Source organism: Rhopalosiphum padi, chromosome 2 (assembly GCF_020882245.1).
Source record: "Rhopalosiphum padi isolate XX-2018 chromosome 2, ASM2088224v1, whole genome shotgun sequence".
In the NCBI taxonomy this organism is placed as follows: Eukaryota; Metazoa; Arthropoda; class Insecta; order Hemiptera; family Aphididae; genus Rhopalosiphum; species Rhopalosiphum padi.
Window position 1 is genome coordinate 53,850,047 of NC_083598.1, and position 23,835 is coordinate 53,873,881.

Sequence of the window (23,835 nt, forward strand, 5' to 3'; positions counted from 1 at the left end):
TCACTTTAAAACTGTCTGATTTAGTCCTCACTACTTCGGTAGTAGGTATTACTTAGGTATCTTTTTTATTTTTTTATCCCTCCCTTCATACATTATAATATCCTATATTATATATTATACTGTATGTGGTATACCTAATGTATATGTATATATAATATATATATAAAATATGATACGCTAATCCGCCATGACTTAGGTAGGAAGTTGCCAGTTGGTAATCTAATATATTATTGTAAATTCAAAACCGCAATAGTTGTGTTGTTTACAATAGTTCACTATGATCTATTCACTTCAATAATAAAGTTTATAGTATATCCATATAGTATAACCACTTGGTTAGGCTAAAAAGTTTTTAATTATGGATGACGATAATTTATTGAAAAATATGTGATACATGAGTTCGTGCAAACATCGTTCGTATATGAAAACATAATATTATTATATTATGTTTACTTTCCCATCCCTTTCCTCGGCAGGTATCTTTTTTGAATTTGTGATAGGGTGCAGGACATTTTTGGTAAAGTACGTATTATAATAATGGGCATGATGGTGTGCGTCACAGTCATATAGCAAAACATATTCGATCACACGCGATATTCCAAAAGCCAAAAGGGGAAAATTGTATTAGGGTACCTATATCATCTCGGTTGTTGGGTGTGGTTTCCGTTTCTACGCCGTTATTTTTTACCTTGTCAGAGTTGAAAATCAAATATGCCTATATAGGTAGCCCATTCTTAAAAACGCGTTCCATTTTGGACACAGCGTGGATTTTGTAGACAATACTACTACTGGCCGGCCGGAGTACCGGATCATGATCGTAATTAATATTTCATAATATTGTGAGGTCTTCCGAGATACAAGCAGTCCAAAATCGTTATCATATTATATTTATATAGAAATATACACGGACATCAGACGGGATTACGGGAGGTAGGTAATGCGATGATTATAATCAACTGCAATCGTATAATAACCTTTAAGTGTTTTAAAGACTATTATAGTATAATGACTCCAATTAATGTCACAATTTATTGAATCGACGCCGATACATTATACTTAGGAAGTAGGGACTGTGATATTTTAGTCATATTCTATCATATTGTCTGGTTCATTTGGACCGTACATAATAATAGTCTGCTTTGGTGGCCGCCGTTACTATTAAATTCCAATTAAAATCCCACTACGAAAAATTGAAAACCGTAAAAATGCTATTTGAAATATGTCATTATATATACTTGAGCCGTAAACGACGCCGATGTTCCATATTACGAAACGTTCGCTAAGAGAAAAAACATGTACATTATTACACGTCGTAGATAACTGTAACTGCACTGCGTATTTGTCCATACTCCATTGTCGCAACGGTAACTGGTGGTGTCCGTCAATCAAAGCCAATTTACTATATAGTTTCATCGTCCCTCGTGCCTACTCGTCATCGCGCCTGCGTAGTACACCATATAATATGATGTTCCGTAGCAATGACGATTTTTTTCCATTACTAATATCGGTGCTATATATGTACGCTAGACAAGACGTGTTTTGTGCGAGTGAAAAAGAAATAATAAAATAATAAAACCAAATCGGTGACCGTTTACTATTATTATTTTTGCTGTAGTATATAGTACCTATGTCTGTAGTCTGTGCACTTGAGTCTATATTGTTGCAAAATTCCTATACACATAATATGAACAGTCGACGTACTATTCGTACTAATTCTGCACTGCGGTATACGACTGCGGATCTTGGATAATAATATACGATCGTCGAACGATTCCCAGTTCGAGACCTTTAAATATAATATTATTTTATACAGAGTGGATGTATTGGGAAGATCTCGCGTATTATTTATAATATTCAATTTCAATGCAATCATCTTGTCTGATTTTCGTAATACACTCTGTATTATGCGCGCTCGTGTGTGAATACAAGAGTAAAGAAATGGCAAATATTATAATGCCTCTGCCCCCCGATACCGCGCGTATATTATACTACGATTACTATACGTACATTATGTAATATTATGTATTAAATAGACAATAGTAAACGGGCAATTACCGTACACTCGTGCCGGTGTGTATGCATTTCAACCGGCGATGCGTTTTATGAACACACGACTCTCGTACGTAAGATATTGTTTATTATATAAATTATATTATTATACACCGCCTAATAACGGGAATGGAAACGATAATTAAAGACAATTTAAAAGCAACGTGTACATGCGTCATATACGTACTGTTTTGTACGTATAATTAATGGTTATATTACTTATCCACAGTAATAGTTGTAGACCGCTTCTGATCGGATTCAATTACGCACTGTACTGCTACGTGTATTTAAATATATAATAGGTACTTATCTTACGTTTATATGCGCAAAATGCAAATTATAGTAGTACACTAATTATTATTGTTGTGTAATGAATTAAACGAATAATAATTATCCGTGTATCTATATCCATATACGCACTATGTGTAGGTATATGCTTTTGTGATTATAATACAATTATACGGTTTTCAGTAAGTAGGTCCTAATTAATAATATTGTTCATCGAAAATAATTTATTTAAATAATCCTGATTATTTATTTATTAAAACACGTACAATTTGTTAAATATGATAATTTTTTTCTCAAGCAGATAGCATATTATACAAAAACAGGTTTGATTAACCTAACTACAATCTAAATTTGATGATTATTTGCCTCCCTATATATTTCAATGATATAACTAAAAGCAGATTACCTTAACTTTTTAGATAGCTCAGAATAGCTAGAATATAAAACCATATAATATATTATTTACTCTTGATCTTATAGAATATTATAATAAAATATCCATACGAAAATAAATAGATTTATATTCAAATTATCTCGCTCTCTCCCCTCCCCTCCTGGAGACATAAACCTTATAATTATGCGAATGCATTTTTATCTAATTAGACTTGTTTTGGCTCATGATAGACAGACCGTGAAGGTTCAAACGTTATTTATTAACTCACTAGATATAGCCAGGTGTTTATGTAATATGAACGTGTTTAATGCATGCATGTATAGACGTATAGTATAATGAAGCTATTATTTCCCCCCTGTATAATATGGTAGTGTATGGTGTTGATGGAATATTTGACTTCTGTCCTAAACTCAATCTTATTGAAAAAAAAACGTGACTGACATAATATTACATTTATATAATATAAGGTACTACTAATTTCTTATTGTCTTACGTTTATTTTTTAGTCTCTTTGAGTCAAACACAACATTCTCAGATTTGTCGGATTTGAGGTTGTTAACACATCGATACTACTTACTACTTATGCTATATTATAATATATGTTATGCAGGTATTCCTAAGATAATTGGATGGGCGGTCTTTTTTTTTTATTAAGGAAGTTGTTCACTAAAACAATGGTTTAACTAAGTTTAGAATTAATTAAGACGATCAAATTATAATATTTAGAAAATAGTATAACCGCTGCAGCTGTTGTACTATCCGTCAACGTTGAGATAATACGCACGTAAAATGATCATTTTTTTTATTTTATAGTTATTTCCTTCCTTATTAATATTTATTATTTCATGTACTTACCAAATATTTGGCTGAGTACGATGTATACAAGTATACTGTATAAATCACTACATTTAAAAATAAAACAGTGAATTACTTAAATGATAACTATTTCAAGCGAATTCATTTACACTATATACTAATAATTTGAATGGATGTATTTTCTGGTCTATCGTGTCGACGTGATTACGTCAAAAGAACCCGCTTCCTGTGGTGTGGCCGGGCGGGAACGCGGGTTCTTCCGTGCGTCAATTTATCGTTATTATCTAGAAATTTCGAGTTTCGCCATTTATACGAAAATTAAAATGTCACATAAATGGAAAAATTAAACAATAGTTATATATATTTTTATACATAATGTTTATATCTATAATTTAGTTCCATAACTATATTAAGACCATTTTTGTATAATAAATACTACGACATACCTAATACCTTTGGCTATAATTTTTAATTTTATTAAGTTATAACTATCGGTTGTCGATTTCATCAAGATCATATCTTGAATATTAAAATAGTCATTACGATTAAATAATGTTTTAATTACAACACCAATGACGCGAAATATATTAACAATAAAATAATCCAAACGCCTACGGCCATCATCATGTATGCAATATCGATATTTCTCGATAGTAGGGTTCAGAAAGCGTTCAAAAAAACAATACATTAATTATTATTAATTATCGTTCTGACATACTATATAATACCCGGGGAGTAGCCTGGAAGTTTTTTAATTTCTCCTTTGTAAATAATACTCACGTTTTTCGAATAACATTTGAGTCATTATAATTATTAATATTATTGTTTGAGTATAATTTAACTTGAATATTATGGGTGCATTTTTAGAAGTGCCTTTATTTTTACTTTTTTGCTAAGCTATGGACGTGTTTGCGAATTATACGGATGTGCTCTATCCTCTAGAGTCGAGATACGACGATATCCGGCCCGTCCCTTTAAACAACCGCATAACCGGAGTTCTCGCTCGACAATATTAATATGTTAACGACCCCTTCCACCGCATACGCACAAAAACATCACACGCGCGCGCGCCAATTGATGAGGCGGCGGCGTATTGGTTTACATGTTATTATCGTGTGTGTATATTATTATAAAAATAATAATGTAGTCATTACTGAAACGTATTGTCGCGTGTACTCGCGTCGAAACGTCGAATAGACGCTCATTACGGTTTGTTTTCGTTTTTTTTCCAACACGTCGACAAATATTATGTAATGTGTTATTATAAACGTCTCTCGTACCAGTATTGGTCGATCTCATTGTGGTGCATTCGGTTGGCGACTACAACTTAAACTTACTTACAGACGTGCATAGTAAAAAAATTGCTTGCATAGTTGCATTGCGTACACTCCGGAGCTCCTGCGGGATAAGAAGTATACTTCTGTATAGTGTATATTTCGTGCTTTATCCATTAGAAATTGTGGTTGTTTCTCCTAACCGAAACGAAAAACGGTACACCAAATTATTGAAATGATAATTCACGACAACAATAACAAAAACACTGTAGGGTCGGTGGTTCTCATGCGGTCGTCGCCAATCGTCGCTGCGTGTCGTTTGACGGCGTGGCGCGCTCGCGCCGCGTGCCGCGCGGCTGTAGTCGCACGTCGGGTCGTCGCTTCAGTCCAGTCCGGTCGGCCGGCGCGAACGTGTTTACTGCGTCGCAGCGACACCACGTCAGTCAGTGATCAGTGCCCGTCCATCAGCAGTCACGTCGTAATCATCGCGACCGAGTGTGGACAACGATGATGTACCAGAATCGAAACCACCATCACAACAATAACACGATCGGCCGTACCGCCGTGGCCGCGGATCCGGCGTCCACCGCGGTGCACGACGGTTTTGCCACGGTCCGCCGGCCGCACCATTACGTCGGCCACAAGCGGCGGCGTGCGGCCACCGCGGCCGTAGGCTTGCACCTGGAACCGGTCAGCGAGCACGTCGGTGGCGAACAGCTTCAGCTGTACTCGGGCCTCAGGCCCAAATCGTGCACTGGAGCGGCCGCCGCGCTGCCCCCGTTGCCGTCCGACGTGCCCTGGTGGGAAATAGCGACCCGTCGGCGGCCCAAGAGTTGTGCCGACTTTGGATCCACGTCGTCGGACGACACCGAAAAGGTGAAATTTAATATACAAAATTGATATAAATATCGTATGGCCGCAGAACTCGCAAAAGAAACCAAATTTTCAGTATTAGTATTGATTCGTTTTTTTTCTTTCTTTTTTTTTTTTTGTAATTTTACGCGTGGGGTGCGCTTCCCGATTTTTAATTTTTTAAATATAATTTCCCGCCTTCCTAGCGGTGATGATAGCCACTTTTTTTTTTTTAAATATAGCGTTTATTGAATATTTACAATCTATACAAGTTATGTACAATGAGTAAATTGGAGGAGGGATGACAGTGATAGGGCAGTGAAGGAAAGCTCACAGTTGAGCTACCTTTTAATGATAGCCACTATAATTGTATTCTATGTCTATAGAAAGGAAATATTTGGAAAAAGGTCCGGAGGCAAGTATTATTATTTTTTATTTTTATTTTTTTTTTTTTATGTGGTATACAATATGTTAGGTCTCATCATATGGACTAATATTGAATGCCTTGTTGACTGCCTATCTCTTTAAAATAATGTTGGCACTTGCTATCATATAGTATAGAAATGGGGGATGCACAATCCATTTTATGTCATAATGGTGGTTCGACAAGGTCAACCATACACCATTGATGGTTTTTAAATTGTTGTCTGATGCACTGACACGTTTCGGAGATTTGGTCGGTGGTCACCTTGGCAAAATCTTCAGAAGTGATCTGGATTCTGGTGTATCTACACAATTCATAATAATGGTTTACCTTACCCCCCGCGGTCAAATCCGGTGTCCGAACTGGTATGGATGGGACACCTGTCGTCTGTTATTTTCGATCCCATTTTTTTTTTCCGGAAATCCGTCCACCACACTATGCACATCCATTGATTATAAATCTAAATACTACATACTAGTAACAATTAATCAATGATGCAACAAAATATGCTAATAGTATAAATACCAAACACGTAAAAAGCGTGAAAATCCAATTTTTATTTTATAGGTAGGTGCCTTCAGCACACAATGATAAAAAATGTTGTTACGAGTGTGTATGGCGTGCACTCATGTAATGGTGTGCATTATTATTATTATTATTATTATTATTATTATTTTCACGGGTTTATTGTACCTACAATTTAAATTGCTTTTCTTATTTTTTCAAAGCCAATGATTTCGCTATTATGTTTTTGTATTCCGTCAATTGTCAGTCCGTCCTCATTCCTACTACTACGCGTGGTCGCCGTCATTGTCGGTCGATCGGGATATCGTATAATATGTGATATGTCGTGTCTAAGGTAACATTGTGTGAAAATCGGTTGGCATTCTATCAAAATCGTAATAAAGACGGATACCGACTGCGATAACGTCGCAATAATATATCGAGTTGATAATCGATGTTATGTTTTTGATTTATGTATACTTGCATCATAATATGTATAATTATTATTTAGTATTGTGAATTATGACGTAAACTATTGGCTAAGCTCCGAAATTGTTGTCGTTTTAATCGTCGGAAAGAACCGTTTTTTAATCAAATATTTATAATATTGCACATCAATTTATGCGTACGATTTGTCGACTATACATAATTTAATATAAAATATACTCTCACACATGCTCCCATGTCTGTTTTTGTCCGTACAATACTCGGTACAATATGTATTTTTATTAAGTCGAACAAAGGTAATTTTTTTCATCATTATTGATGCCCACGTTATAAAGCATTAATTTATTATTATTATTATTATTATTCGTAAAAAAAAATGAACAATTAATTGTTGTTTGTATTGAACATCTATACTAAAGTGTGTCGTGTTATCATCGACCAATTCATTAACTCTTCGACCACTGCATGCTGTAATTTGTAGGTCAGTTATTGTGCAAATCTGATGGATGTTAAATGATTTTAATTTGTGTTATTCTAATCAGCTTTATTATAGTCTTGTTGAATGTTGTTTGTGTTCGCTTCGATTGGAAAAAAGAACTGGTGATTATAAAAACATGTCCGAGTGATGAAGTAAATTGATGCTGTCGAGTTGCCGAAAAGATACTCCGCACGTGCAGGTATACTTGTACACGAGCGAACAACAATATTTAGATCGATCATCGACGAAAATACGATAATAATTTATCATTCGCGTATAATCTCTATATTATTATTTATTACAATTTATAACGGTCGGGCATGTGTGTTATAATAAAAAGGACTTGGATCATTATGTTATCTATCTATTATCAGTTATATTTTCTGAACGTGTACTATAGATGTACACACGACTATTGCCTATTGTTGCGATTTACGAACGGCTTCTATAATAAGGTTGCTACATTTTAAATGATCATTATCAAAATAATTCTAAATGCAGTTACAATTTTTTTTTTATTCGTGTAGTTTTAAAATGTATTAAACGTAAGAACTTAATAATATTGTTGGTGTACAGACAGAAATATAATACATACTTATATTAAAATTAAAACTTCAACATTATTAACTGAAACTATTTTTTCGTAACTAAAAAAAAATAATATATAATGTATAATATAAATATACGTACCTATTTATATCTTTGCAAACATTTTTATTAAATTCAGCCATTTTAGCATACCAAAAATTACAGCATTATTTATAATAAATTGTATAACACAATTTTCGAGTTCTCCCGATTAATTGACCCAATCAGTATTATAATATTATCACTTATCACTTATCAGGTATTATTTCTCACGACAACGTGATACAACATGTATTAAATCAGTGACAGCTCATGTCCATGATTTTAAAAGTTTATCAACATATTATTTTCAGACGTCCAAATTGTTTTATTTGTTTTATTTTATACTTAAATAAAGTAACTAAATTTGATTTTAAACAATAAGTAGGTACGAAGTACCTTGTGCCAAACTAATCCATGGATTATATTGGCATTTTGCTCAACTATTATTATTAGATTAATTTTTAATTTTATAAACTGTTAATTATGTATGAAACTGATACATGATACATTTTCGTAAAAATAATCACCCTGTATACTATAGGAGTGGTCTTAGTATGTACATGCATTTCAAAATAGTACTTGCCATGAATGTGAATAAACTTGAAAGGTACGACATAAATAAAATTACCTACGTTTGTTTATAGAATTATATACAAATAAAGGGAATTGTATTTTATATTATTTATTATTAGTAACCGAAGTCTCGGTGTTACATTGGAAATAATTAAAATCATAAAAAACGCGTATATTGTTTTTCCTTAATTATTAACTAAAATTAAACTAATTATTAATTTTAAAAAAAGTATGAAAATAACTCTAATTATGATTTAATTTACTCCAGTCACATATAATATATTACCCGAAACGTTAATTACCTATAATATATTGTAACATAATATATAGGTTATTGTAATAATTAAGAAACAAATTAACATTTATATGAAGTTGAATGATTTAAATATCGCAAATGTACGCTTTTGGTTTTTTAAAAATCTTTAATGTTGTATTTTCAAATTTATCACATCACTATAATAGTTCTACATGGAATATGGTGTGTAATAACAACCATTTTGCTTGATTATTTGATTTTACCTTCAATATTATAATAATATCGCTTAACTATATTACAAAACGTATGATATAGACAAAATAAAAAATTATTCTATCACTTTGTCGTGTACTCCATAGTCTATTTTTTAAAACATTATGCATCTATATGTAATAAGCCAATAACTAAATTATATATTTTGACACTTGATCTGTTCTATAACATTAATATTTAATAATATTATCGTAGTTTGTAATTAATCCGTTATATATATTATATTATTATGTTGCCGCCTTCAAATTTAAAATGACGTATTTTATGGTAGTAAATTAACAATTGCTAATAACGTTTTCAAGATTAATTTCTGAAATTCTAATCAAATTTTATTATTAGTTGTTAAAATTAAAAAAATTATCTAAATCGGAACAGTGGCTATTATATTCTTGTATTTATAATTTATATAGTGTATAAGCGACACGTGAGTAATAATAAATAAAATAACAATAAAAAAAGTCAATTAAGTGTTTTAATTATTAATATCGACACTAATAAAAGCTCAGCATCAATCTTATATATATTAAGTATTTCTTTGTTTACCGTTTTTAATTTATATTGTTCGTATACAAGCAAATTATATTCAATAATAATAGAACTACTTCTAATATTTATCACTTATCACATTTACCGTTGACTTTGACGTGAATTAAATACGCTATTATTATTATTGAACTTGTTTCGAGCAAGTTTGATATGATTTATTATTTAATTAGCTATTCTTATATATTTCCTGGTTATTATTTTTTTTTATATTAATATGTACACTGCTATTTAATCTATTGTGTTCCTTTTTATTTGTCGTGTATGTTATAATTTTAAATTATTGTATTTCAATCGCAAACTTATCGACAAAAACAATGTCTTTTGATTCCTCGTGCAATTTAATTAAATTCAAATGTGTATACAGTATACACATATAGACATAAAGTTAAGTACTGCGTGTTATGTTTTCGATAAAATCAAATTTTGTTTATACACCTATACAATAATAATATTATACGTCATTAATGCCATACAATAATAATGGTCTATCTCAGAACAACAATGGTATCGTAAAACGAAATCTTTTTTTTTCGTTTTTTTTTTTTTTGAAAGACATGTCAAACAATTATTTTACGAGCGCGCGTTAAACAAATTAAGTATACACATCTCTTCTACGTGCTATATTTAACAGTCAATACATAATATCATATATTATAAAGATATAAATATATAATACAATATCGTACACGATCGATAAGAGAAACGAACAAAATATAATAATAAATAACAAACATCATCGTGGTGGTCGTAGCAGTAGCGGTCAAATTATATGGACTATTGTGCGATTCGTATATGTTTATAGTACCTATATGTTTATTATAAAAAACAGCATTATATAAAATATCGTTTTGAAATCGTACTTGTTACTTGTATTTTGTATACATTATAATATAGTATATATTATTATTACGTATTTATCGCATTGACGTGTATATAATTTTATTTTATTTTTTGTAATAATTACAACTTTTTTTCCATTATATTAGACGTTTGCTTTTCGATGACACTGTGACTGTGCGTCACTGCAACTATACTAAACGTTTCTTATATAATATTATGAATTATAATATTTATTATGTACACGGCATATTACCGAGACGGCGAGTATCCATTTCCATGTCCGCTGCACGTTCCACGTCGGTGAAAATAATAATTTAATGATAACGATTTTGATCGCGAGAAAATTGACGCCGTGTCGCCGTTGTTCGGAGAAAGTGTTGGAAAATTAGAAAGCAGTAGCTGAAAATTAATGGATCGGACACACGAAAACTTACCTACCTATACATGGAAAAAACTAGTTTTCACTCGCGTGTCCCTGCGTTTATTTTTTACTGTAGATTCTACCCCTCCCTGTATTGAAACGAAAATCGCGCCGCATCGTATAAATTAATTTACCTTTTTCATTCGTTTTAATCGATCATATATTATGTGATAAGGATTACGTAATTTGTTAATATATTTCCTTATTTGTATAATAACATATTTTACTACTATTACCTATGTATGTATATTTTTGCATGTATATACATATACATAAAATCCGTAACAGCAGCGGTGTGCGTGTGGCATGTGCCTTAAACAGTTAAAACAGGAAATTGGCCTCAAGGGAACGAGTAATGAATATTAATAATAATAATAATAGTAAAAGGTAGTCATGGCAGCTGAAAATAGAGGATTCACTCCGCGGTCGGACGAAGACATCACGCGATATCATAACATTCAATTGGATCAACCATGGCACATATAGTAATATATTGTTAAATATTTAAAACAGTAGTGCTTCTATAATAATGATCAATGGTCATTGTTATCATAATATTATTATTACTTACCATTGACACTTGTAGTTATAGTATCGTGTTTATATTATACGGTAGACAGTATGTACGAGAAGACGCTATAACAAAATAAGTATATATATTAATTCCAAGCACGATTATCTACTTCGAGTTATTGACGTTTTAGACATTATTAGTGCCGTCGCTAAACTTAGTTTAAATAATATAGTTTCCGTTTTTCTTTCCTGTCGATATGAACAATAATATGTTATTATTTGTTGTGCAAGTAAAATTATGTATCCAACCGAGCACGGACAAACGATTGGTACTTGGTTCAAATAAACGTGACAAGATATTACATTGCTGTATCTGCACACAACGATATATTTTATGATGAAGATTTTAGGGTGGTAGCTGCATCATCGGACTCGCGTTTTTGGTTACAACGTCTTTCTTTTTTTTTTTACTAAGGGTGACGACTATAGATAGTTACATTATCTATCAGCTTTTTCCAAGAAAACCAAGAACAACATGGTTTATACGGAACCGTCAATTATAACGGTGAGGTTCTCGCAAGTCAAACAGTTTAACCTGTACAACATACCATATGCCGTTGTCATGTGATGAAAAATCGAAGGCAATGGTCAGTTAATCTATGAAATGTCTGAATACGAGGGATGTACGTGTTCTAATTGGTCGGCGGCCACCGATGCACCGGATCAAAGAGCACCGCGCGAGTTATACCAGCAGTGTGTTTTTAATGAAGTTCACTCACGATTCTTCTTAAAGAACAAAATGTCCATTTCCTAAGTTCCTAACAATATTCCTCACACATAATATGTTAACAACACACGAATAGATGACAACTCAGTGTAATACACTGCATGTTAAATTATTGCATACAAAAACCGCTGCACTTGAACGGATTTATATTAAAGCAATATTTATAGCGATTACTACTATGGTGTACTTAATGTTTCGTGATTGATCTTTGATGTGAATAAGTGAAAAATTTCTGAGAAAAATGTATTAATAAGATATTATTTTTTACCAATAATAAATAAAGAAAATGTACAATAATATGAAAATTATTATAAAATGTACGATAATATGTAAATTATTGTAAAATGAAACAATAGCTAAATTCCTTATTGCGAGATTACTGTATATTAATCTTAATGCTATGACGGGAGGGGTCGCTGGTCGTCCAGAAACACTGCGTCTGCTTGATTGGGTTTGATTACATTTCATATGTTATATGTATATATTTTTATTTGTTTAGAAGGTTGCGTGGCCAATTTCATTTTAAGTAACAGTGAATTATCAGGGAGAGTCATAAAATAAATATTAGATAGTAGGGGATGTGGGTGATCTATAGTGTTGGAGAGTATTTTTTTACAGTATTTTTATCATTAGGTAAATATATTTTAGTGATACACAAAGGGACCCCAAAGATTGGTGTGGGAATACCTCTGTCGACGAAATGGTATGTGTATGTATTGTGTACACCATAATATTGCTGTGACGATGTTTTTACTTTTGCGAGAGTTTAGACTAGTCTTGTTTTTTTTTTATTTTTTTTCCGCGTATCGCTGTACGATGTGCGATGTTTGTGTACTTATAGTATGTGGCGAGTGGGTGGTTTAAAAACAAAAACAGTTGTGTGTCGTTTATGTATTTACTTTGACTCGTGGATGTCGAAACTCTGTTTTTGTTTTATTTTTTTTTCTATCGTATTATATTACATTTGCATTAACTATTGTGAAAATGCTTCTCTGCCGGTTAAAAATCTATACTGCTTTATACGTGTGTAATGTTATTGGTAGGTATTTCCTGTGTACGCATATTGTAAAACCATCCGTACAGATTTTTATCCGTTTTCCGTTACAAGTGTATGCAATGATTGCGGTGACGTGTGATAGTGTTCTGATTTGTTTCGGATTCAAAACGATCGACAGCGACTTCAGTAAATAATAAAAATATTTTTCTATTACTCCGCCTGTGCGACAGAATGTTTATTATTATTTTTTTGTGTTCGCGTTTCGTTGTAGGATTGTATAATATGTAATTGCCAATCCACATCTGTATAAATATTATACTTGTATATATTTCAAATTTAGCGTCGAATTTTAGGTTTTAGGTTCCCATCTTTTTATATTTCTTATGTATTTGCTCTGTCAATGCTATATCTTATTTGGTTTTTTTTGCGTTAATCGGCCAACACTACGTATTATAATATAATAATATTCAGTCACTCAAATGAAACATTTGCGTCCGGAGAATCTAGACACATCGATGGTCATCTGGTATTTGGGTTCATATGTTGTGGTTATATATGTACGCTACCGCAGCAGTATATACTCTATAGTAATATGAGGATTGACGAAAAATTTGGTATCTCTTTCGAAACGGTTTTCTGCGTAGTGTGTGTGCTCGTCTATAATTAATACAAAGATATTAATGAGACATAATCTCCACTTGACACTATTACTATAGGGTATGTATAGATATATTAATGTGATATAATATTAGTATTAGAGAAACCACTATTCCAAATTTAAAGTTTTTATGTTTTGTAGTTTTTGAGAAGTAGCGATGAGTGAGTGAGTGGTATTTTAATTATATATACATACATACATATTATAGTTTACAGTTATTAGGTTTATTAATAATTATACTAGGAACGGCTGGGACTTCCTCTCCATGTACATATACCGACCCTATGGACAACGTCGCCGGCTCAAGATTGTATATGGAAATATTTCCACACTAACGACGACCAAACCATAATCTTATAACTTATTAGTTATTAATTATTATACTCAATAGATACGGTATTTGATAAAATATTATATAAAAGTGATAAAAACGTTTTCGTTTTACGATATATGTATAATTATGTTATAAAATATATAGTAATGCAGTATCTATATATTATAAATTTATAAATTATTATACATACATGCATCCGTCAAGAGTAGTGCTTTAAAAATAGAAGCGGTTCAAGTGCGGTCTGCTTTGCGGTGGTGTTCGGGATTTGAAGATAGGTCTGATATTTTGTAATGGACGAAAAGGATCGTTATTATTTTATTAGGCATTATACTATAGTAATGATATTATACTCTCTATAATATTATAATTTATAATATATCATAGTAGAACACACAGTTGCGCCTAGTGTTTTCATGCCAGAGCTCTGTCGTCCCTCGAAACTTACATCCTCCTCTTCACGGTGTATTATAGTATTATACTGATATAATGTATATGTATAGTAGTGTAGTATACTTACATGCAATATAAATATATAATAATTAAAATGTATAACAGTTACGGATGATAAATTTGTTTGATTGTACAATATTACATTATATATAAATATTTTCGTGTTATAAATAAATGATTCCCCGCTCAAATATGACGCGTGATACTACCATGCATCGTCAATATTATAAATTATATTCTATACCTATACTAACGATCCACGACCGTTCGCCACCTAATTGGTAAAATATATTTGCCACGTTTTAAATAACCTAAATTTTTAATTATTTATTCGGATTTGTATACCTAAGATATCTTCAGTAGAAAAAAATCTACATTACCATTGATATTTTATTTTATTATGTTAGTATATCAAATCAATTTTAATCAATTCCGCTATGCTTATAAATTATTAGTTATTACGTTATATGTAGGTACATAACAGTCTATACCTCTGTATAGTCTCGAATTATTTATTGTTCGACTGCAATCGCCCTATATAATATAGTTAAACAATATTTGTATGAAAACGTGTACACAATGTATATTGTATATAGAACCGAAGTCTTCCAGGTGTGACAATTTGTTTTGTTTGCTTGAATCCTGTTGCTTCTGTCGAGCTTCTGTTTATTTATTTTGTTTATTCGCAATGCCTTTTTTAGGTTAAACGTCCCATTAACAATAATTTTAACGTATTAATACACCGCTGTGTTACTATTCGACATTGACGATTTATATGATCATTATCTTATTGTGTGCGATGTAGTCGATGTTGACAACATGACACGTAAACTATGATCTGTTTGGTCTGTGCCCGGCTAGTAGTCTCTTGACTCTTGATACTTGAAAAAATTGAGGTCTTTTGACATTTACGTTCGGTTTGTATAGGGTGTAGTGGTGTTACACTGCTATGACGATAGTCACTGGAGATGAGTATATGAATGAAATCAACCATTAATAACTATTAACTGGTAAGTCACTGACTGCAGTTGGGTGCGACGAAGGCTAACGACAATTTATTCGTTTTTCTCGATTTCTCCAGTAACAGTATTGAACGTAGAATAATATTGTATAAATTATAATATATAATATATATGTGATTCGGCGTATTTTTTGACCTATATATTGTTTTTTGAACTACTCACCGTATAAATTCGACAGCAGTAATAATATAGTAATCATCACCAACGTATATAAGTTTGCCTTGAACGGAATGCAACTGGAGCGAATAGTACAAATTAAAACATTGATCGTTATTTTCGACTAAACGACGATTTCGAAGCAATAAATATATTGCTACGATTTGCTTATAAATTATAATAAGCCTAATTGTTACTATAACTAAATGATTTACAAAAATATAATTTTTTTTCCAGAATTAAAATATTATTAATACCTGATAATTTGTTTTTCGAATTCCAATTATATTATATTATTATAATCCGACAAATGTTTATGTATTTAAATATTAATAATTGGTAAACATATTTGTGTGTATATTACTATAGTATGTTATTGTTTACATCATTCGAACTACAGGTACATTTCCTAATCTATTATCGACAAACGATGTAATTATATTCAGCTTTTACATGAAAATTAAATGACATTAATGTATTTACTAAGACATTCACTATCGATAATTGAAACATAATAGTATTGCTTGCGATATGGGTACATTGTTATATGATAGGTGAATTGAAATTGTGGATGGATTTTTGATACGCTTATTATTTTCAAATAAATAATACGCAGAAATATAAACGTTTACGTTATGTAAAAATTTAAGTACGGTACACGGTACAGCCCTATATTTACAATCCGCCACTCACGTAATATTTTTATTATCGTTATTATTATTGTAATCTCATCTGCGCTCATAAAGGAATTATGATTTTAGAGTTTAGACTTTTTTCTTTTATGATTAATAAACATTATTATTTATTATTGTTCTAGGCGCACGTGGTGTCTGCATTCGAGCAGTCTTTATCGAACATGACTCAGAGGTTGCAACAGTTGACAGCCACGGCCGAGAAAAAGGTAAATATATTTCATTAATTTTCAACCCTCGCTATAAATTCTGATAAATTTAAATTTCAAACAATATTATAAAAAAAAATTCGTTCATTATTAATATTATTATTAATCGTTGAACCGTATGCTATTTCACTTATAGGATCACGAGCTACACGAACTGCGTCAAACCGTGGAGATGCTGAGGAAACAAAGCTCCGCCGATTTGGGAAACCATCCAAACGGTGGCAGTAGTAACAATCATCAAAGGCGGCACACGATCAATTCCGTTGCCGATTCTAGCACTGGTAAATTACTTGTTCTTTCAATGATCCGCACTGATCAGTGACCACTATAATTATCAGTGTCGCGTTAATACCCTCGTCTGTCGTCTTTAGGTAATAACATTTCCCGTCAATTGTCGACAGATTCGGTTTCAAGTTTGAATTCCTTGTCGTCGGCATGCAGTGCGTCCAGTTCGGCACAGCAATCCGAGGCCGACAAGAAGAAGAAAAGAGGATGGGTACGACCAAACATATCCGTATGATGTCTAGATTTTAATCGATGATCGGTGTTAAAAGAATCTAAAAAACGCTCCCCCTTCTCCTGTACATAGTTATTAATTATTATTATTTTTATACAACACCCCTAACTGGCCAATATGTAAATTTTGCTCAGGATTGGTTTCTCTATTTTGTTTTGACACCGTCCGATTTTGAACTGCGAAAATTAACGAAACGGGTGGATAGTATAATTTATAATAACTTATACTTTTTATTTTCCAATTTGAAATTGTAGTTGCGCAGCTCATTTAGCAAGGCGTTCTCGCGATCTAAAAAGAATCGCAGCAATTCGTTGTCAGATGCTGAAGAAGCTCATATAGCCCGTAACCATCAGAGCGCTTTTCTATCTGACATGTCTGCACCGTCATCACCTATGCTCAATACTCCACATGCGAACGGATTGGGATTCAAGAACAGCCATTCATCAACGACGTGCGTGCTTCAAATTTTGTGTTTAATCAATATTTATACTTATTGTGTTTTTTTTTTTTATCAACATTTCTAGGAGTTTGTATGATTGCGAACGAGCTGAACAGGATTCAAGTCCAGAAATGGTGGAGCAACTGAGAAAACAGCTCAGAGAAAAAGATCTCGTTCTTACCGACATTAGATTAGAAGCTTTGAGTTCAGCACATCAACTTGAATCCTTAAAGGACACCGTGATTAAAATGAGGGTATGTTATAATTTATAACTATAGTAGCTCTTGATATTATTTTCGTATTTTCCTTGTGAGTATATTTCAATATTGAAATTATTTTACAGGATGAAATGTTGAACTTGAAGCAAGACAATGAAAGACTACAAAAAATTGTAACAAATCAATCCCTTCAGTCCAGTTGTAGTTCCTTACAGTCCCCACCTATATCAAATCACACTCAAAGTAAATTTTTAAATGTTAAGTATATAAAATTTGTGCTTGTTAACATGTAATGATTTTTTATTAGGTGATGAAGGAACAGAAGCGTTATTACCCTCATTAGATTCAGATGCTATGTTGGTCCAACTTAACGTGTTCCTTGGTAGTCATGGCAGTTACAACAAGTATAAAGAAAATAAGACTAAAACATGCATAATATCTTCATTACCCATTTCACCAAAATCAAAATGGGATATGGTTGACCACCTTGTTGTCAAAGGATTCAAAGTAAGAATCTTATATTTATTACATATAATAATAATATTCTCCTTTCTTTTATTCTTGAACATTATACTAAACTTTAATCATTTGAATTTTTTAAGGATTATGTAGAACGTATTGATCCAATGACTAAACTAGGACTTTGTGTTGACTCAATATGGAGCTATCATGTTGAAGATATAATACGATATATATCAAATACAAAAGAATATAAGCCTCCTGATAAGTCTCCATATGAATGTATGACTAATGGTTCAAATATTTCTATTTGTCTCAAAGGTGCCATGCATTCGGGAAGTTTAGATGCTTTAGCATTTGATACTCTCATACCAAAAAGTATTCTCCAGAGGTACTAATTGCATTTAATTGAATAAAAAAATACTTACATAAAAATAAATTTTTCTTTATACATTTGATGTATTCTATCTTATATAGTGGCCAACCCAAATGATCTTGCGGGCCAACTTTGGAAATATATTATAATTATGGGCCATATATTAAATTATATATCCCTGTATTAGATTTAGATCCATTACAAAAAAAAATATAAAAAATATAAGTAAACGTATAAATTATTTTGTAAAAGTGTGGTAAATTTCACTGGCCATAAATTATCCAAGGCTGCGGGTTGGTTATCCCTACTTATTACTTCAGTGTTTCTTAAACTGTGTTCCGCAAAACTCAGTTACCATGTTTTGTTGTTTACTCTCCTTTTTAAAGATAATTTTCATAGGAATTCTCCGCTTAAAAATAATATTGTGCAGTAATCCGTGATATCAAAAAATTTAAGAAACACTGTATTACATAATGTTTTAGTTCTATTTATTGAAATTTGAATAAAGTTTTTTATTTATATAAGTATTTTACTAATTTGTAAACACTTACGGAATAAAAAAATAATTGTGTTTTTTTATATTTTTAGATATGTTTCTTTATTAAGTGAACATCATAGAATAATATTATGTGGACCTAGCGGTACTGGCAAGTCTTATTTATCGAATAAACTTGCCGAGTTTCTAGTAATGAAAATGGGAAAAGAATGCAACTCTTCAACTATAGTTACTTTTAGGTTAGACCTATTTCTTATTAGTATTAATATTTTTAATAAATTTTACAGGATTTAAAAATTATTTAAAATATTGTTTTAGTGTTGATGAGACAAATAATAAAAATTTACAACAATATTTGTCTGAAATATCAGATCAAGCTGATAGTGACTCTTCTCAAATTCCATGTGTTGTGATCTTAGACAATTTACATAAAGCGTTGTCTTTACCAGATGTGTTCAATGGTTTTCAAAGTCCAAAATGTCCTTATATAATAGGAACTATTAATCAGTCAACATGTTCAACAACTAGTCTTCAATTACATCACAACTTCAGATGGGTACTTTGTGCCAACCACATGGAACCAATGAAAGGATTCCTGGGTCGTCATTTGAGACGTAAACTTGTAGAACATGAATGTCGACTTGGCCAAAGAAATGCGCAGCTAAAACGTATTGTAGAATGGATTCCTGAAGTTAGAAATCATTTGAATCAATTACTCGAGATCCATAGCTCATCTGAAGTTACACTAGGTGATTTTCACAAGAATAGATTGTATTATTTTTACAAATGATGTACATAATTCTAATTTTTTTTTTTCATGTTTTAGGACCTATTTTATTTGTTTCGTGTCCAATGGATTTAGAAACATCTCAAATGTGGTTTTCAGATTTATGGAACTATTCTTTAGTTCCATATGTAATGGACATGATTCGTGAAGGCATTAGATTGTACGGAAAAAGAGCAGCATGGAAAGACCCAGCTTCATTTGTCATTCAATCATATCCTTGGTCTAATGCAGTACACAAAACAATAGAAACGTTCATTAGAATACGACCAGAAGATGTTGGTTATGACTTAGAACAGGATAATGACCCATTGGTAAAGTTGAATAATTATTTATAATCGTGGCAAGGACTTTATGTGCTTAAAATTATTATCTATTATTATACATTATTAATATTATTTACATTTAAAAAATAGTATTTAAAAAAAGCATACATTAAATTTAACTTGAAATAATTTTTAAGTTAAAGTAAATTATAGAAATTTTATTACCTCAATTTAAAGTTGTCTTAATTACATACATAAGATCAAGAATTATATGATTTTATTATTGACTTATTGAAGTAAAAATATTCTTCAATTAATTGAACATTTAATTGGCTAATCATATAATGCATAAAAGTTCCGGCTCAGGTTATCATACATAATTAATAATTTTTAATGAAGTTAATTTTAATAAATGTACTTTTTTTTTTAATTTAGTTAAATATGTTGATGACTCTTCGAGAAGCTGCAAATTACTCTAGTCCTCAAAATGACACTGACATTAACTTGCCTAATAGTAATGGAACTTTGGCAACACTATGAACTCATAAAATATATTTATTTGTGATTTTATAATTTATTATAGTTTTAAGTTGTGTTTACCAAAATGTATTACTTTTTGGTAATCAAGTCCTAAAGACATTATGTTTACCAAATAATAGTAATAAATCCAAATGCCCTAATAAGTGGCAGAATATTGTTTCTTAAAAATGATAAAAATAATACATTTCCAAGCTCAACATTTTATACAAACTAATTTATTTTTATATTTTTAATATTTCCGTTTGGTACAGACAATAAATTTTGTTTTCAAAAGACTAAATTACTGCCTTTTAAGTTTTTTTAAAACATTTTTACTATACTATATATTATAATAAACAGAATACAGATATAAAATGTGCTCAAAGACGGTCATGATTATTTTTAAAACAAATTTTACAATAAAAAAAAATAACATTATTTATTTATTTAAATATATTATCTTATTTAAACCGTCCGAAAATGTACTTTTGTAATAATTTGAATACACAATAATTTTTCCCTGTAAAATCAATCTAAATGTTTTTATTGATTACAATTCCTTAATTTATTGATTATTTGCTAGTCTATTGTTTCCAGATAAATGAAAAATTAAACATCTTTATTAGTTGATAAGAAAAAAAATATAAAATTGTTTACTAAATCTAAATTTCCTGGTGCTTTCTTACTATAGTTTATTTGCTTATTATTACTTGTTAATAAATAAAACTGTAGATAAATACCTTGCTTAATAAACTGTTATTGTTAATATTAAAAATTGCTTTTGTATTTATAAACAATATTATCCTGTATTAATATATTGTATGTTTTTTTTTTATATGTATCATGTAGTACAAATTTTTATTTGTTAATAAAAGCAAAATAAATTATACTTTTTAGTTTGTACTATCAGAAATGTGACAATATACTTTCTGTTATGAATTTATGATTCTTGTGTATTATGGTTTTCTAAATATTTTATTCCGAGTTTTCCTTAAACTTGATGTTTTCAGCAAATTAATAATGATAATAAAAATAAAATTATAGTAATTTTACACTTTTATTACATTATTATTTGATATATATGTCAAAGTATTTGTTGCATAATATCATGAATGATTCTGTTATTCACTAATGAAAAATTCCACAAAATTAAATAGGTAATTATGATTTGATTATATTATTATAATGTTTAATACTCATTACTAACCATATTTATAATTTCTTATAAAATTAATTGTACTCCTCTGAAAGTGTGTTGTTGAATACTACAGTTCCATTTTGCTTTGTGTAGTTTTCTTCATAATCAATTACATTGGAACTATCATATGACCAACTTATAAATTGTTGTTGAATAGAAATTAATTTATCAGAATTCATTGTTGAATTAAATGACAAAATGCTAGTGTCACTAAATGTGGGCAAACTTGAATGGCAAATACTCGATTCATATATTTTATGATCATAATCATTTAGTTTATTAGAAGATTTTAGTGCTGGGTTATACTCTAAACTTGAATCTTTTATTTCATTATGATGCATGTTCTTACTTGGATTATGCTTCATTGTTATTTGTGTTTGTGATGTCATATCAAAATCAGAAAATAAAATATCATTGAAAGTTTCATTGATCCTAGTCAACGATTCTGAAGTTGATTTCTGAATATTGTGATTAATTTGTTTTTTGTTTGATGTATTGTTATTAACTGATGGACTTGTTAAAGACTTTTTAAACCACTTATTCTTGAGTGAAATATTTTTTTTAAGCTTTTCACTTAAACTTTGTTTTAAAACAATAGTACTCTTTTCTTTTTTAGTTGGAATTGGTCGTTTTTTTAAACCTGTTATTTTGGATTCTACTTTTTTTAAATCATTTTCAAAATAAATTGAATTTGTATTTCTATCACTCATTTTTTTTTCTTCCCTGTTATGTGATCCTTCTTGACTTGATACGTTACTTATTAAACTAGTATTTGATTTTGAATGATTTTGATTTTCATGTTGAAAATAATTGGGGTCCCTACTTATAAATATATTGCTCTGTTTATTGTTTGAGGAGTAATTCATTTTTGATATACCTCCATCTTCTATGCTTGAAAATGTTTGTTGTGAAGTATTCAATATTTCTAAACCACTAAGTTCTAATATTCTTGGTAATGTCACTATTTGTTTGTTATCTAGAACAATATTATTTTTTGTAACATTTTGAATTAAGACACTGTCTCCATCACAAAATGAATCAGTTGGCAAATTATGATTTTCTTGTGTTTTTATTGGACTTATTAATGGATTAACTTCGAAGCTGTGTACTTTCTTAGTGTTTGGAGTACTGCAAATTATTTCCGGGGTCATGGTAGATGCTGTAGAATTTATATCACTACATTTTGTACCTAAATAAACAATAATTTTTATTACCTATATCCTTGTGGCTTTGTAACCAAATAAAATATATTTAAAGTAGGTACTTGGCTTAATTCCTGTTGAATGATAAACAACATTGCATAATAACGGGTTTTTTTTGGTTTTTCGGATACCTTACAGGATAATAAGGCTTGTACTTTTTGTAAGTATTTAAAAAACATCTAAAAATAGGTATAAATGGTTTGATTATCAATTTAGACATAATTTTAAATTGTATAATAATTATTAATTATCAGCATTAATTGAATTATTGATTATTTTAGTTATAGACAAAAGTTTTAATAGATACTTAAAAAATAATAAGTCGCGTGAAATACTAAAATACAGAGTGTAGACGCCTATTGAGAATTTTCAGTATCTCTGCATAGAATACAGCAATATGAATTCTGTTTTTTAGTTGGTTCTTATGACATAAAATTACATATTTTTATGAACTATGAATTTTTTTAACTTAATTAGA

General features: G+C 30.6%; 1 protein-coding gene across 4 annotated transcripts in view; it reads left to right on the forward strand.

Moving 5' to 3' along the window:
- The window catches only part of LOC132922664 (protein sickie), an 80,419-nt gene extending 58,514 nt beyond the window's left edge, over nt 1–21,905 (forward strand). Inside the window, exons 26-37 of one of the 4 annotated variants that reach the window (XM_060986294.1) lie at nt 16,800–16,883; nt 17,020–17,164; nt 17,255–17,397; nt 17,655–17,851; nt 17,925–18,093; nt 18,183–18,300; nt 18,365–18,564; nt 18,660–18,907; nt 19,481–19,627; nt 19,707–20,137; nt 20,215–20,486; nt 20,874–21,905. In XM_060986294.1, coding sequence (XP_060842277.1) covers nt 16,800–16,883; nt 17,020–17,164; nt 17,255–17,397; nt 17,655–17,851; nt 17,925–18,093; nt 18,183–18,300; nt 18,365–18,564; nt 18,660–18,907; nt 19,481–19,627; nt 19,707–20,137; nt 20,215–20,486; nt 20,874–20,978 — 2,259 coding nt within the window. In that variant the 3' untranslated portion in view covers nt 20,979–21,905. The remainder of the gene's footprint in view (nt 1–16,799; nt 16,884–17,019; nt 17,165–17,254; nt 17,398–17,654; nt 17,852–17,924; nt 18,094–18,182; nt 18,301–18,364; nt 18,565–18,659; nt 18,908–19,480; nt 19,628–19,706; nt 20,138–20,214; nt 20,487–20,873) is intronic. The other 3 variants (XM_060986295.1, XM_060986296.1, XM_060986297.1) reach the window with 3 other exon arrangements.
- Nucleotides 21,906–23,835: the final 1,930 nt, after the last annotated feature.